This window comes from Pelecanus crispus, chromosome 2, assembly GCF_030463565.1.
Source record: "Pelecanus crispus isolate bPelCri1 chromosome 2, bPelCri1.pri, whole genome shotgun sequence".
NCBI classification, from domain to species: Eukaryota; Metazoa; Chordata; class Aves; order Pelecaniformes; family Pelecanidae; genus Pelecanus; species Pelecanus crispus.
This window is the reverse complement of record NC_134644.1, coordinates 43,779,315-43,796,619: the sequence shown is the minus strand read 5'-3', so window position 1 is coordinate 43,796,619 and position 17,305 is coordinate 43,779,315. Positions and strand designations below refer to the sequence as shown.

The following is a 17,305-nucleotide window of genomic DNA, read 5'->3' as shown; positions in this document are numbered from 1 at the left end:
ATTAGTGTCTCTGATACTCCACTGTGACCACAACTAGAGAAAGGCAGTAGGCAGCAAAAGCGGAACTGCTAAGCATGCCCACATAAGAATGTCACACTTAGGTAACAGAGTGTCCCTCAGGTCAGCCTACGATAAGAGCAAAGTCAAACAAGGCTGAATCCTTGATGTTTTGTGTTTTAAGTATCTGAAAATTGTTCACGACCAGCCTCGACCTACAAGACCTCAAGTGATCATATGAGCAAGGCAATAAATTGGTGGTAACTTGCCCTGAGGCCCATGTTGTAGTTGTGATGTTGTGAAAGTTACATCTAGTGTTAGCCTGTCCACATAGATCTGCCTACTTGTTCAGGCTTCACAGACGGGAAAATTCTGTATTTACTTGTACCGAAGGGGAACTATGGTGGCTGAACGGGCATGGCTGAAAGGCTCCGCGTTGTATCAGTGCAGTCAAGTGGAGATGCATGGGAGTACCACACCATCAGGAGAGCTGGGGAACCACTTGCTTGCCAAAACTCCACACCTGAGCAAGATTCTGGCAATGCCAACAGTTTGTAGTCCTGCAGTATTTGCCAAACATCCAGGACGTGGCCTCCTATTATGGGACAGACTGATTCACCTTCCTGACAGAAATCAGAAATGGAATATAGTGGGCGTAGTGGAAAACCGTTTGTGTAGGAAAAGACCAAAATCCAAAAACTGTGATATCCAGAGGAATGGACAGCAGCTTTCTCCATGTCAACATGCTTCAACCTGGACTAGCACAGTTTTACAGCCAGGCCATACAAAAGCAAACTTTCAAGTCATGTCAAGTGCCCAGGAATACCAAAAAGAAGAAAAAAAGTGTAAAGGTAACTGGCATTATTATGCAGAGCACAGCAAATGCTGTATTAAAAAAACCCCAAACAACAGGTTGTTGTATCTTTGTTTATAGTCAGGGGTTTGGCCATTGGTAAAAGCATTATTATCTGGGGGGTGTTTTCTTGTCCAATTTTTTTTTTTTTTCCAGCAGGGATAATTGTGATTTTTAGTATTCCTTTTTACTCATTTCAATAGCTTTGTGAAGAGCCCTGGTGACAATGTGATGAGTACTTACTGGGCTTTTATGTGTGATACCTAATATAAATTCTATTCCTTTAGCCCTTTAAAAATTTATTTGTCTCTCCCTTTATAGCCTTGATAAGCTGATCAAAAGTCTTTTCTGAACCTGGCCTTTTTAAATAAAGCATATCCTTGGTACATGAAAAATGCAAAGAGAAACTAAAGCATTCTTTTACTACTTTCAGGGTGTTCACCTCTCACCTGTGACTCTGTTGTTTGCCTTTTCTTCTTTCTTATTATTAACCATACCCAAAGCCTCAGTAAGTGCACATACAGAACTCAAATGAATGGAACTTCTTGTTATGAATATTCTTTGCTTCAGTAGTCAGGAGAATTAACCGTTTTCTTCAGATAGCTTTTTTGTTCACATCAGGGCAGCATTGAAGGAATTCCTTTTAAGAATCACAGTTGCTTAGGTATTAGCACAAATTTAGTGCTTAAGTTCTTTTTATTCCTTTTTAAACTGGGATAAATAGCTCTTCATTGTTCTTCACCTAAAAAATAATTACTGCATATTGGGAGGGAGGGACTACAAGTTGTTTTCTTTTACTTAAGTCTTGGCGTCACTCTAGGAAGAAAGATTACAGTGTCAGGAAGGATATCACCTCATGGAAAAGTTAAACTGGTCTAAGTACCTGATTTCTTTAGATTTAGTTGCTCTTTACCTCAGAATGCCTCTTTGCTAACAGATGTCAGGTGTTGATCGCTTTAACATCTTACTGAGGGCTGTCAGGAGGCTGCCAAACCCAGACAGTCCCACCCTAGAGTCTGCTAATTATGTTGTGTCAAACTACATTAGCTAGCTTTCTGCTCGGTTTTATTTTTGAACAAATGGAACTTTTTACCTTAAAGTTTTCATGTGGACTTGGGGTAGAGAATGGCTCAGAAAAGGTACACATTTTAAGTACTGGCGGTTACTTTCTCAAGAGATAAGCTGTGTAATTAACTGATGTCTGCTAACAGGGTCTTCCAATTATGAGATATGGGGAGACTTAACAAATTGGGTTGTCTGGGTCACAGGTTTATAATTACTCTTAGCAATATTTGCTCAGAGACCATCTTAAAAGTTGTTGAACACTGTTCAAGAATTTTGTTAGCTAGTTTGCTGGCAAACCTGTCAAGAAGCAAATGCTTTCTGACAAGAGCCATGCGCTACCTACATGTGTGGTGAACAGTGGAAGGAAATAGTGCAAGAAAAAGCAAGAACAAACCCTGGAAGAGTCTTGATCATGAAAGAGCAAGCTCCGTTCTCTTTTAACCAAATTTATTCAAAGTGTCAAATATTTTCAGGGGGAACTGGGTTTGTAGTGAATCTGAACATTTAAATATAAACTATGACATTCTTTGTTATCCAAACAGACTAATGAGTCTGAAGTGTTTCAATAAAAGGCACATCACACTGGCATTTTATGAGTCACATACAAATTTAGTGGTATGTCATAACCGAGGTACTGCAGGTTTTGTGAGAGAAGCAGTTTTAGAGAAAGAGCTAACTTAATACATGTTGAGAAAAGAGGTGTGCAGTTGTGTAAATAAGCTCTTCCTCAGGTTTAAACCAGGGGCAGCTAGTTTGAAGCTTGCTGCATCTGTTGCAAACCCAAAGAAATTATTTTATGCCAGAAAGCTTTAGCTCTTTTTCCCTCAACTGTATCACTAGCTATAATAAATATAGTGTAAACAAAATGACAATTTTAATGTCTTTGATTCCACTGAGATGCACTCCAGGAACTGTCAAATGCTGTTGTAACTTTAGAGCACTGGAATTCCATAATTCTACATATTTTATGATTTAGTCACAAGTAGACTTTTCAAAATAAGATAAATACTGTATAGAGGTCATTTTCTGTTCTTGTAAGTGCTCAGTATTATTTTGGGTTCTGATGCTTGAGGTTTTCTTTCTTAGTTTAATCTGTAATACTACTGTCCATGAGGGTTGGAACTGATGTGATAAGCTGATATGTAGATTCCTCAAACAATAAGTTTGCATACTCATATTTTTGAGGCACCGTTTTGAGTCTCTGATCATACAGCGTAAAGTGAAGGTAGTGCAAATATATACCTTAAAGAGAGGTGGTAGCTCATCATGTGGGAACAGAGATAGCTGTATTTGACAAATTATTTGTGTTGCAAAAGCCGCATTAGTACCTCTGCTCAAAACCTGTTACAGTTTTCAGTATATTGTCTTTATGATACAAAAAGATAGGGACTGTCTGGGATATACTCCATGTTATGTGGTGTGAGTCCTGAAGGTGCAGATTTGCCTTCTCCTTGAAGAGCAGTGATCCAATTTTTTTTTCCCCATAACCTTAATCAGAAGTGGCCGAGAGAATGCAGGCAATGAGAAAACCTATAAATAGGAAATAAACCGGTTATTTTGTAACACTAGGAGCTGGTAATACAAGTGTACATAACTGTTAAGCATTTAGAGAGGTATGTTTAATTCTTGCAACTACATGTTCAAATGTGCAAAACTTTTTGACCAATTACTGCATCTTTATTCATCTGTATGCATAAAGCGTGAACACAACCACCATAAGATCCTTCCATGTGGTCCTTTAGAAGCAGCACTCTGCCCTGACTCATTTGAACGCTCTGCAATACTGACACCGCCGAACCTTTTAGGGCGTAAGGGCCCCAACGGCAGCATTGAGATAGCCAGGACTCTAGACCAGGGGTGCACAGTTTGGAAACGGTCAGTAGAATATGATTCTTGCAGGTAATATCCCACCTGCACATTCACCCAGGTAGCAGAGGTACGCAAACAGGAGTGGATTGCGCTGAACGACACTTCTTTTTTGTGTGTTGGGGATCTTGGTTGCTTGGCGTGTTCCGTCGGGAAGATCATCCATGGGAACGCTGTCTTGCCTTAACATTTTTCTGGGTTCATTCCAGTGGTTTTTGTAACTGAGTTAAATCACAAGAGAAGTGCAGCTTGGTGGGGCGCTTGATTGTTCATAATTAAAAGTTTTAGTCAGAATTTTTCAAACAGGAGTCGATGAAGAGCTGCATGGTCTAGTTTAAGGCAATCTCTCCTGCAGACACCTCCTTTCAGGCATTCTCGGCCCGACTTCTGCCCACCCAGTGTAACATCACTGGCTGCGCTACACGTACTTATGATTTACACCGGGGTGAGTATTTCAAAACCTTTGGGGCATTCAAGACTCACGTTCAGCGAGTAATTTCTGCCTTTTTTAATACAATGAACTGACACCTCAGCCTGTGAAGGGTTCAGACGTTGGATCCTCTTCTGCTGCAGTATCAAAGTTTCTGTTTTATCACTGGCCTGTTTGCTCGCACTGGAGGGTTTATTCTGCTAGTGATTAATTTCCATGTGTTCACATAACCAGACACTTGCGAACTAGTAAATTTCCAAGTGCGGTACTACATTGCTGAAGGCAGTGAAAGCTCAACATGACATGTTTTAAAGACTGAAATTCAAATCAGAATAAAAGACAAAGAAAAGTTGTTAATATTATTTTCTACCCCACTTTCAGACTTATGATAAAGACCCCATCTGGCTGTCTTTTATCAGATGATTTATTTCAAAGTGGTAGATGAAAGGGACCTACAGGATTGGATCCTAAGAGATTAAAGTGAAAATATTTTAGGAATATTTCAGTTTTAATAGGGATGTTAAATCTTTGCAGTGTTTTTTGAACTGATTTGTTTCCAAGGGAACAACAATCTGCAGTGCTATCACCTCTTTAATGTTAGAACATTACAGGTAAGGAACCCCCATTCCCTGGCAGTGTTTATCATTCTGGTCAGAAAAGGCTCTCATCCATTTTTCTTTTTCTCATCATTCTTCACAGTTTCATGTAATTTAATTTCCTTGCAGTATTACAGTAATTCTGACAAAAGTAGTACATATGACACATTTCTAAGCATTATTGATATAGCAATAGAATATAATCTTTGAGGGATTTATTTTGGAACAGAAAGTAAGCCACAGGCGGTTCCACATCGAGATGCCATATCCTCAGGTGCCGTCCTGGCTGGGTTGGCTTTGTCTACACATGGTCTCAGTTCTCTTTAGTTTTTCAGTAACAAACCTAAATCAAATCAGGGGGCAAGGAATAAGAGAAGAGTCATAGGAGTTTTGACTCATCTGGCAAAACAAATTCATATGGGGAAAAATTCCCACTAAGAATTTTAAACCTAGTTCTCCAAAGCTTTTCTGGGTGGTGTAGAAGTATCTAGATGTTCTGCTCTGCTAACCTGTCACATACAGCCTCACCTCCGTGCCAGCTCTCGCATAAATTCCTGTTAGCTGTACAGGAGATTGTTTTGTGGTAAGTGAACAACCCACGTATTGCACTTGTGGAATGTTTTCTTTCTGGGGAGTGTGTAGAAGTAAGCTCAGCAGGTTGTATGTCTTACATTTGTATGTACTACAGTATTACCAGCCGACCACATAAATGAGTATGGTTTGGGGGTTTCTGTGTAAACAACTATTGCAGAGTTTCTTGGGAAACACGGGCATGTTCTTACAAAGTGCTGAACATCCATTCTTGAAAAATCAGATCTTGCCTAAGACATGCTTTCTATCACAGACAAAATCACTGTTTGTAAAATCTAGATCATGGGCCTGAGCTAAAATGAAAAGCAACTTTTGTTGTGTGCTTTTTCGTGTTGTATTTCACAATGCTATTGTTGAGTTAGATCTTTGGTAAAAACAGCGTGGAGAATGAGGGTTCATTTGTGTTTTACTTCTGGGATTTCAGTAACTATTAGTGCTCTTAATGAAGTAAGATGTTAGTTTAAATTATCTGAGTTTTAGCAGAATAAGTTCATTTTGGAAGCAAATTCATTGACTTCAGTAAAATTGATCTTGATAGAGATCATTTTGATTTACCAAATGTATTACTGTTTTCTGAGCAAGTTAATAAGAAATGTCTGTTAAAGATACTTCTTTTATAGTTAGAGGAAAAAAAATTAAAAATCCAAGCATGAATTTTAATTTCTCTGATTCTCAGAAGCACTTACCATGAATCCTGTTATCTTGCACATTAGATACTAATTGGCAATGCTTCTTACTTAGGTAGGTTAGTTACGGTTGTATTTTGGAAGGGAGAGCATTTCTCCGTCGGCTCTTTGCATTAGACTGAAACATTAAACCGTATGGGATAGGGAGAAATGTGTGCATGTCATGCCCAGTTCTTACCTGTTCCGCTGAACTTTTGAGGACCATTTAGGTGTATGTTCATCAAGGTTGTTAGATGTATACTTAAGATCCTAGATGAAAAAGGGCCAACCTACATGGTAATCTTGGCAATCCTGTAGATTGTTTAAAATCAGTGAAATAAGAAAACTAAGACCTCATTATCAAATCAGTAATAATTCTGTTTCCTAATAGTAAGAACAGACATTAAAGGAGGATACTGTTTTGTTACTGACTTCACAAGTTTTACCATATTTTGGCTGTGCTGTAAAGAAAAAACATACTTTACCTAGTAAAAAATTTGGTTTTTAGAAGCTAATGTAAGTTAAAAATAAAATAATTTCTTTTAGATCAAAAAGAATGGCTGATTAAACAAGGTATATTAACGGTATTGAGGTTTAGGGTGCATTAAGCAGTTATAAGATCATGTAGTTTTTGTTGTAGTGGCATTGACATGTTCATAGCTCATAGGTGAGCCAAAACAAGCAAAATCCCCTCCTTACCCTACTCAGTATGTTGACAAAAAAAATACACTTCTAAAAGTACTTCATTACTGAAACATAAAAGATAACAAAGCAGAATAGTAAAGCAATTAGCTTATTGATAATATTTAAGCGGTGTTCTTTTTGCTGATTGTATTATTCTGAAGTTTCCCACCTGTTGAACTCAATAGAAATTACCTCCCTGAATCACTGAAGTTTAGAAAAGCTGCTTTCCCATAAATGCATTACCAGGCAGTGGGGAGAATTGTGTATGTGTGGAAGGCTGGGGAGATTCATGCATGTAATTCTGTAAAACAAAATCAATAAAGCTGATGACAGATTAAGTTGCTAAATTTTGTAAAACTAGACTACTGTTTGGGTCATCAGCACAGCACTATTGGATTTTCTATGGTTTAATGCTGAAAAACAGGATTATTGATTTTAGGATTTTCAGCGTATCCCCTCTGGGAGTTCTTAAGCAGTCTTTATAATGCTTCACACTTAAGTTGACAACTACAGTGACATAACTGTGTTCTCGCCTTAGTAATCATTTTCTAATCATATTGGAAAAGCTGGAAATGGTTTATAAAATGATTATTCCAGACAAACGGGGGAACAGGAGGGTTGTCGGGATGTCGCTTCTTTGTCTGGTGGTCATTGCTACCTGCCTGCCATCTTCCCTTGGAATTAACTTACAGTCGCAGATTAAGACCTTTGACTGTCATAAATCTGCTTCCCAATATGTTTGACTGGCAGGGGAGTTCACAAGCCGTCCCAATATAAATAGGATTTTAGCACATCAGGTGCCGCTCCAAACTAAAACGGGCTGTTTTGCAGTCGACTTTGTTGGTGTATATTCATTGCTCCTCTCCCGTTCCATGTGTATGCATGCCTGCGTGTGTATGCATGTGTGTGTGTACGTAAAGTAGAAGCTGAGATAGGGTAACAAAATGAACTACTGTATGCAAGAAATATATGAAGTGCACCCAGCTGCTGGTAGCAATTGCTACATGCAGTCCACTGATTATTGCACATATATCGAAGATAATCAGGGTTACAGCAGTTGTGATGCTCAGGTCCTGCACAGTAACAACATATATATGGAACAGGCCTGGGCGGTGAATCAGCCTTATACCTGTAGTTACCCTGGAAACGTGTTTAATAGCGAGTACTCTGACATGGACATGGCCCTGAATCAGTACAACCAACCTGAATATTTCACCGAAGAAAAACCTACTTTTTCTCAAGTGCAGTCGCCATCGTACTCTCAGAAGAAAGGTAGGGGCAATTTATTTAAATAACAAAAAAAAATATGCTCTGGTTTTGTTTCTGTTTTGCTTTAAACTTACAGTTGCATCAGTTGGCTCAGATACATCTTTGAATGTGAAGGCTGCCTGTTCAAAATTGAAAGCAGCAGTAACATAGGTTGCTAGGTGATTGTAAGGTTTTCTGTGAGCGATGAGGATTTCCAAGCACTTTTTCTTAATCTGTAAAAGACATTTGCAGATATATCACTTGTTTTCTCCTTTCTGGGGCTATTAAGTTCATTTGCTATTCACCAGGGAGCTAGATAAGAAAGTTTCTCTTCTGAAATGTCGTCACTATATATTCTGCATCTTAGAGCTGTGTTTCTGCTTACATACAAACAATTTGTGTGAGTCCTCGTTATCAGTAAATGTGAACTCGGTTTACTAAGCAACTCAGGCAAAATATTTTGAAAATAGAACTGTAAATATGTATGGGAAAATGATTACATTTACTAGAGTTACTGTCTTTTAAGTGAAAACTGTGTAGTCTCTGATTATGCAAAGCAAAAAAGACTGAAAATTCAAGAATATATCTATGCAAGAGAGACTATTCTGCATCCAAAAAGTTGATCTAATCAATATGTTTGTGAGGGATAATCAGAGTGCAATATCTGCTCCCTCAGGGCTAAATCATTGCCTGTTTTTAGAATTTATTCTTTTGCTTTCAACTAAGCAAAGCAGATTCAAAAAGAGCCCAAAATACCAACTAACACTTGGAGATGTTTCTGGCGTTACTTGTTCTGAACTCAGACAAGCAAACTGACGCATACAGAGTCTACATTCTCTGTGTTTCTTTAAAATCACATTATTAAAGAATGAAAGTACACAGTCTGTTGTACCAGCATAATGTCCTTTTTCTATTAAGACCAGATTTTCTGTGTGCAGTTATCCAAAACCCAGATGAATCTCATGTAACTAGGTAGATAGAGAAAACACCGTTTACTACTTTTAAAGGGGCTTTGCAGTAAAAAGTAGACTGCTTAATCTTACTAACTACATGGAAAACTGAAATATTTCCCTTTCCTATTCATTAGCACTTGGTGCAGTAAATCTGTATGTTTGGTAGAAAAAATGTCTTAATTTTATACTTTGAACAGCATTGTATTTCATAATAAAGGAAATATTTTAAAAAATCCTGTTCTAGGAAGCTGTAAGAACATGATCAAATTGCACACTAAATGTAGTTGTGGATAATGCATGTTTTTGTATTGTGCAACATTTTAAATGCTTTTTAAGGCTATTTATCTGCTATTGGGTTTTAACTAATGAATTTGTAACTCTTCGTAGACTTTTTCCATGTCTTATTTTTGGTTAAAGAGAAGTAGTACTCAGGATAAACTTAGAGAAAATAAAAATTTGCTATTGCAAAGTCAGTGAAGGAATACATTTTTCATAATGTTAAAGGTTATAAATAATAATTGGTATACCTAGATCAGAGCTTTAAGTAGGTTGTTTCAGTACTCAGCCACCTGACATCTGCTCTGTTTAAAGTTTTTGTACTTGTTTGGTTGAAAGAATAGAGAGTTGTTGTTGTTCAAAACTGCGTGTCTGCCCTTGTTTTCTACTACCTCAGTTTCACTAAGAAATGGCAGTGAATTTGGTGGAAGCCGTCTCAAGCAGGCTTTTAATTGATCGTTCACGGAGACTGAGCAACGTGCTTTAGGATTCTTTAGAGCCTTATTACTGTGATAATCAATAAAAAGTTGCCTCCCTTCTGTCAAACCTGTGCAAATCATGCTGAGTTTGTTAAGCAGAAGAGATCTAAACGGTGTGGGACATGTGCATCTTCTCTTTTTTTTTTTTTTTTTTAATTTCCATCTTTTAACCAAGCTATCGTAAAACTAACGAATCTTTTAATCCTGTCCTAAGAACAGAAGGCTCTACACAGGGCATGTGTGTCTGTATTGATCCAGAATTGATTGGGGGGCGGGGGACAAAGGAGTTTGTTAGGGAAGCCTTGGTAATAGCCCATTAAAGCAAAATTAAGTCCCTAAGCAGGTGTTCATGAGGAGTCTTGATTGTTGCAGTTGGTATTTCTGTTAGTCCCCTTAAATTTGTAGTAATCTCAATAATATGCTGTTCAAATCCGATTGTACTTTACAGTAGCACATGGAGTCTTTTCCTATCAAAACTTTTGCTAGTTATTAAGTGGTTAAAGTCTTCTTTTCCCTCTGGGAAGAAAAAAAATCAACATTTATATGCTGAAAAAATTATCATTTATGAAGGGGATTGTAATTACTTCTCTATCTTTATGTCACTTTAGAAGAATTCAGAAAATAACTTTAGAAAACAAGAACCAAAGACCCCAGCAATGTGTCACTAAAGGCAAAAAAAAAGGTATTTAGAAAGTATAGCCAGTTACTCTACGAGAAAGCACATAAGCTGCTCCAGTTATTACAGTACATCAAAAACTATTATTTCCTGATTATCTGTCACAAATTCTGATGAAAGACTTGAATTCTAAAGGAAAAAATTGTTCTCCAGAAAATCAAGAGGTGGATGTGCAGTTTTACCTTTGTATCTGCTTGTTGCTCCATTTTCTTTTGTGCTGTAGTGTACATCTTAAAAGGTAGCAGCACAATATTCATGCAAGAGCTTACTGTTTTATTAAGGAAGCCCTTTTGGACCTGATCCTGCCATAGGAGACAGGCAACCAGATACACTTTGTTTTCTACATGAGTCTGTGAAATCTGATGAGCAGAACAGGACTCATCATCGGGAGAACAAGGTGCTATTCCCAGTTCTGTCCCAGAGAGCTTAAACTGGAATATTTTTCCCCTCTTACAGTGCCGCTGGCTGTGGTGAGCTTGCAGCACTGCACGCTGGACGGGTGATGCTCCAGGGGAGCCCGTGCCACCCTACCCTTGCACGGAGGCTGAGCAAGTGTCCCTATCCAAGGCAAAAGTGTCCCTGGATCTCCTCACACTGCTCATACGCTGACGAGGAGTACCCAGTGACAGGGTAGAGGTAGCACAGTCAGGAAAGTGCAAAAGAAATACGTACAGAGGTTTGGAAACCTCAGTATCCCCATGTTTTGGAGTGTGTGCAGTATTTTGGCCGTTTGGACAATGTGGGAAATAAGTCTGCAAAGTTAAAACCGGGATGAGAGTTGGGTTTCACTTCCCTTTGCACAGTCATTTCCCGGACAAAGTTAGTGAAAGTTGGCCACAGGTGTCTATGAAGTTAGGCTTTAACTTCAGGCTCTGTCGGGGCAGACCAGAAGTAACCAGAGGCTGCCCCCCAAAGCAAGGATTTGCAGGTGGGAATTCTTGAGTCAGGCTGTAGCAGTGCCAGCTCCTCAGCCCTGCGTCTCACCTTGCTTCCCACATACAAGGTGAGGTTAATGCCACCTTTTTAAGGGCTCTTGGTATGGTGGGAGCATGGGGCTTTGAAGGTTATTATTGTTGTTATTATTATAATTGTAATTGTCATTATTATTTCCCTTTATATTTTCTCAGACAATTTATGTGCAGCTGAGAATATGTACTGTATGACTGCTAGAGTATGCGACTGAATTAGTCCAAACCGTGTTCTCAGCGGTGTGAAAACATTAGGGCACTTTCTGAATAGCTAAGAAAATGCAACATGGAGGTTATGTCAAAATGTCTTCTCATCAGTGCAGGGAGTATGTGTGCATATAATCAATTTGCAAAAACACTGAGCATTTGTCATCTTGGCCTTTGTAGCAGAGCAGCTCCCAGTATGTTAACAATTATTTGGGGCTTAAAAATGATTAATTTTGCTCTTGAACACCCATCTAAGGAGATAGCACTGATCAGAAAAATTGCATCTTATTCAGCAAATCGTTATGCATTTGGAATTACATGTTTCTTCTTTGATAAAAATGTCAGTGGGAAAAGTGTTTTCAGCTCCTTTACTGTAACCTTTCCACAATGAAATGAAGGATAGGAAGTGAAGTAAGTCATACTTCGCTTTTGCATCAGTAGTAAAACTGATGTTCAGTGAGGCTTAGATTTCTAAGTAAGTAAGTTACTTGCGATACTAAGCTATAGTCTCTAAAAACATTCACATAATTTTGGGAAAAAAATTGCATGGTCTGAGTCTTACAGTAGTGCATTTTGTACCTGTAGTTGGAAATGGATGCAGGTGCAGTACTGATCACAGCAGTTTAAGTGCTAACACAGCTTGGGCTAAAATGTTTTCAGCACATCTGTGCAAAATGCACTGCTGTGGATAAGGTTTCTGTCTCAGCCCAAAGAACAGGGTTAATATATGGAAAAGTCATTGAAGGAAAAGAGACTATAAAAAATGTTCCAAATCCTGTCTTTGCGGAATCTCTCGCCAAATTTTAGTAATTCCATAAATCAAAGAATGTCAACAAAGATCAAACTTGCAGACAGGCAAGCCAGTTAGCTAACAAGAAACGTGTGAATCTGTTTAACAACATTCTCGGTGCTTCCAAGCTCGATGGAGAAATAAACAATTTTTCTCAGTGGGAATAATTTACAGAAAGTGGGAAACAAGGATCAGTGTATCAGCCCAGCCTTTCAGATAAATATTGATAATAGCACAAACAAGAACGGAGTATGCTTTTTCTCACTTAGCTCTATGCTTTCTCCGATAAACACTCTTATTTAAGCTTTTTCTACACAAGTGTATCAAGGATGATACCTGGATGGTTCTTGTAATTTTTTATAATTTGCAAAGAGTTACAATGTGACTATGGAATCCGTAGAACAGCAGTGTGAATTTTCTTTTCAGTTCTAATACAGTTGAGGATTCTCAAGGTAGTAATTAATTTCATCTTTCTCATTTTCATACTGCAGTGTCTAGTAAGTGAATACGAGCTTACTGATAAGTCCTAAACTCCTCATTTTAGTGAGTGATCTCTAGTCACGCAAACCATACCATACCATACCAGGGGAAAGAAAGATTTCAGGGAATATATTTAAAACATGACTCTGCCAGTGTACAGTGAAAATCAAAATACCTAATAATGGTCTTAAAACACAAGTGTCCTTGTGCAGTAGCAAAAAATGGCTTTTTCTGCTTGCAAGGTATAAGCCTATGGTAGATCAGGAACAAGCTAATAAGGAATATCTGGTATACAGACATAATTTGTGTCAGTGTCACTTATATCCCTGTTTGGTAGTCAAATATGGTTTGGGTCCTAGAATTTTTTTAAGTTGTGGTTTAATCTCTAAGCCAATATTACATTATCTGTACAGACAGAGACCTGGAGATGTAAAGTCTGTGCAACGATACTTAGAGAAAACTGAAATCGGTTCTTTACTTTTCTCAAAACATGCTTTTTTTTTAACGTGTGCCAGGTACAGAGGAAAAAAAACCAGTATCATTTTTCAGGGGTTGTTTTGATTTAAATAGCTTTTCTTTGCCTTGTTGCCGGGGGGGGGGGGGCACAGGGAGGAATAGCCACCGAGTGTCTCATTTGTGTCTCTCCAATCTGTTACACTGTGCAGGGTCACATATACTGCTTTAAGGTATCATTCCTGCAAATGGTAATTTGAGAGTGTAGGCATACAGTATTAATGAAACAGAGTACCTCAGATGACTGCATAGGTTAGCAGATCTCGTTCTGTCCTTACGGCTGCTGGGGCAAAGTCAACGTGCATTTTCCTATCGAAAGGAATTGTTTCTTGCCATACCTCTACAAAGCTACAGTTACAATTTAAAAGATACTGTAAATGGCCATCAGGATTGGTTATAATGGATTATACAACATATTCTTCTCAGTAGGGGCAACTGGTCCTGCTGAGTACTTGGCCTTGCCAAGACAGTAAGATTAGGCGGACTGGCAGGTGGGAGTCTGGGGAGCAAAGGAGTTGCTTTAGGCTGCAGGGGGAACACCAGACATGGCAGGTCAAGGTCGTTGATTGGTGTTCTCCACTCAAACGAAGATCCAAGGTGGGCATTGGGATGAACAATGTCAAGTCATACTTGACAGATAGTTAACTTTGAGGATCGTACGGGATGCACCAAATGATAGTCCATGAGGGTGCTAGAATATGACAGACAGAGGCTTGAAAGACCAAGGAACAGTATTGGTTATCATTGTACAGTTCAGTGAGATTGGTGTTGCTTTTGAACGGTTCCTTTTAGCTGTTTACTTAGGCTTTGACCAAGAAATAAAGGACAAAATATTAATACCAGAAATGGGAACCTACCCAGTGTTCCCATGAGATTTGTCGTCAGACATTCTTCTTTCATAAGGGAGCACCTGGCTTACTCTGTCCAGACAGCATCTGCTTCTTCCACATAGGAGTTTTTATTTTCATAGGAGTTACTAAAGACATGAGACGCCAAAGTACTTGCTGATATGAGAGACAAGCCCCTATTAGTCTGGCCCTCCTCTTTTTTTCCCCAAGTGCTGCAAGGAGTGAGAGAAGTCTGTTGCTCTGCTTCTTCCTCAAACCATCCCACAGACAACTGTTGCCATCCATGGCTTCCCCCAAGAATCTCCACTGCACTATTCACAGCTTCCATGCTGGTACGAAGTTTAGAGAAACACTGTTGAATTTCCTCCTGCTGATATTGTTTCTGAGTAGCAGCAAAAATGCACTGAGGCTGCTTATCTGCACGTCTTACAAATGAAATTGCACTGAATTTGTATGGAGGTCAGTCTGGATATTTGCAACTACTAGAAATTATTTACAGTGGATGTAACAGTTTGTAAGAACTGAACGTAAATCCCCTTATTCCTCTTGGCATGATGTCTGTTTGTCTGAATTAGATCTTTTTAAAATACTGCTGAAGGTCCAATTTTCCTACTTTGTAGCAGTTTCTAACCCCATTAACTGTTGGAAGGAGGGTTAAAAATATACAAAAGTGCACGTATCACTCAGATTTGTAATAGAAAGAAGGTGTTTATTTCACACTTTATAGCCCATGATTTCTTGGGATAAGATTTTTCTATCCGTGTTTCCTGTTGAATCAGTAGAAGAGTTCAAAGTGTGTACTACGTTGTGACATGGGCAAATCCTGCAAAAGTGATGAACATAATATTTAACATTTAAATAGCTTAAATAGCTGGCACTTAACACTTCCGATGCAGCAAAATTGGGGATGTGGTTGCATGTAAGGATGCCATTTTTAATTTCTGACTCAGAGTGCCTGTAGGAGATGTGTCTTTTCTGCCAGATTGGAAACTGTTTCCTGGGTTGGATAAAGTCATGGAACTCCAAGAAGGAGATGGACACCAGTGGTCACATGCGCAAGCTACTGTATATATTTAAGGAAGCGGTTTAGACAAGCAGTCTCTTGCTCCTCCAATAGAACAAAGCTGCCATTACATGAGCAGTGCTAACCAGATCATATACTTAATGAAGTATCAAGGCATTTAATTCAGAAGTAATTCTTGAGGAAGCAATCCAGGGATACTGAATTTTAGAGGACATAGTCTATGCTACGCTAAGTCTGCATTTCATGAATAGCAATAACCATCAGTAACAAGAAGCCATTATCTTTACAAGAAATTTAGTGGAAACTTCTGCATCCCTTTGCTGACTCTTCTGCCTCCCGCATCAGCTCTGTGTTGTGTATATATTGCATGTGCGGTGACAGGTGTGAGCAAAAGGGGGCCAGGATGGAGATAATAGCCTCAGAAAGTTCAAGTATTTAAAGCTCAGTTAATTTCAAGTATTTTCTTTAAATTTCTTTAAATTAAATTTCTTTAAATTTTTATTTCTTTAAATTTCTTTAAATTTTCTTTCTATAAAGTAATTTCAAGTATTTTTCTCTCTGATTTGGGCTTTTCTTTCTGGAGAACCTCTGGCAGGCGTAGCCCTAGGAAGGCACTTTCATTTAAGCTACTGAGCTTCATTTAAGTTACTGAGCTGACCCTCTGGCTTGTTAGTCAAAGGAAGATGATGGCCACCCCCCCTTGCAGTATCCTTCAACAACGTTCTGCTGCCCTGAGTCTTGCAGCTGGTTGCCCTCCATGTGACTGGTGTGCTGAGTCCCTGAGCTGTGCCAAGCCATACTGGTGTGAGGGCTGCATGAAGACAGCAAGCTTAAAGTCTAGTCTAACGTGCGGTGCTACAGGTGGGTTCGGCACGCCAGTGGCAAGGGATAGTGTTGCAGGCAGCCACATCCAAAGGACTCTCCCTCAATTGCACTCACAGATTGCACTCAGCCAGTTGGCAGATGATGCAAAACTGGGAGGAGTGGCTGGTGCACCAGATGAGCGCGCTGCCATTCAGAGTGACCTAGGGCAGGCTGGAGAAATGGGATGAGAGGACTCTCTTGAAGTTCATCAAAGGGAAATGCCAAATCCTGCACTGAGGGAGGAGTAATAAATGCAGCAGTACAGACTAGCTGCTGACTGGTGGGAAGGCACTTTGCAATGAAATACTTGGGGGTTCCTGGTGGGCAGCAAGTTGAACGTGAGCCAGCAGTGTGTCTTTGAGGCAAGGAAGGTCAACGGCATCCTGGTCTGCGTCAGGAAGAACATCACCAGCAGGACGAGGGAGGTGATCCTTCCCCTCTGCTCAGCTCTGGTAAAACACATCTGCAGTGTCGGATCCAGTTCTGGGCTCCCCAGTACAAGAAAGATATGGACATAACTGGAGCAAGTCCAGCAAAGGGCCACAGAGATGGTGAAGGGACTGGAGCATCTGTTCTATGAGGAGAGGCAGAGAGCTGGGACTGTTCGGCCTGGAGTAGAGAAGGCTCAAGGGGGGGGTCCTATCAATGTGTATAAATATCTGATCCCCCATCAGGCAGAAAACAGAGGCAGAGTCTTCTCAGTGGTGCCCAGTGACAGGACAAGAGGCAATGAGCACAAATAGAAATACAGGGAATAAAATAATCTTTTCTTTTCACTATGAGGGTGACCGAGCACTGGCACAGGTTGCCCAGAAAGGTTGTGAAGTCTCCATCCTTGGAGATACTCAAAAGCCTTCTGGACATGGTCTTGGGCAACTGGCTCTAGGTGGCCCTGCTTGAGCAGGGGGGTTGGACCAGATGACCTCCAGAGGTGCCTTCCAACCTCAGCCATTCTGGGATTCTGTGAAATATTTACTGCACTTCAGTAATGTTACGCGGTTACACAAATAGCTGCACTTTCCTCTCTCCCCTCAAAGTGAATCTGAGATCTCTGTGTTACATCTGTACAGTGAGATTTTTCAGAAGGAAAAGTTATGTACCATAACTCTGTTCATTTTGAGTCATGGGAACACTTGTTTTGAAAGATTTGTATTTTACCCTGTTTCAAAGTCCTCTGTAGTTTAGAATTACTTCTTGGTTGCCATCAGAATTGTTTTGGGTTTTTGCTCAAA

At 39.5% G+C, this 17,305-nt stretch overlaps 1 protein-coding gene across 3 annotated transcripts in view; it reads left to right on the top strand.

Annotated features, from left to right (window-relative positions):
- Positions 1–397: 397 nt before the first annotated feature.
- THRB (thyroid hormone receptor beta) overlaps positions 398–17,305 on the top strand; it is a 33,821-nt gene continuing 16,913 nt past the window's right edge. Inside the window, exon 1 of one of the 3 annotated variants that reach the window (XM_009481582.2) lies at positions 398–848. In XM_009481582.2, the coding sequence (XP_009479857.2) occupies positions 398–848 (451 nt within the window). Of the gene's footprint in view, positions 849–7,691; positions 8,020–17,305 lie in introns of those variants that run through there. The other 2 variants (XM_075705065.1, XM_009481581.2) reach the window with 2 other exon arrangements.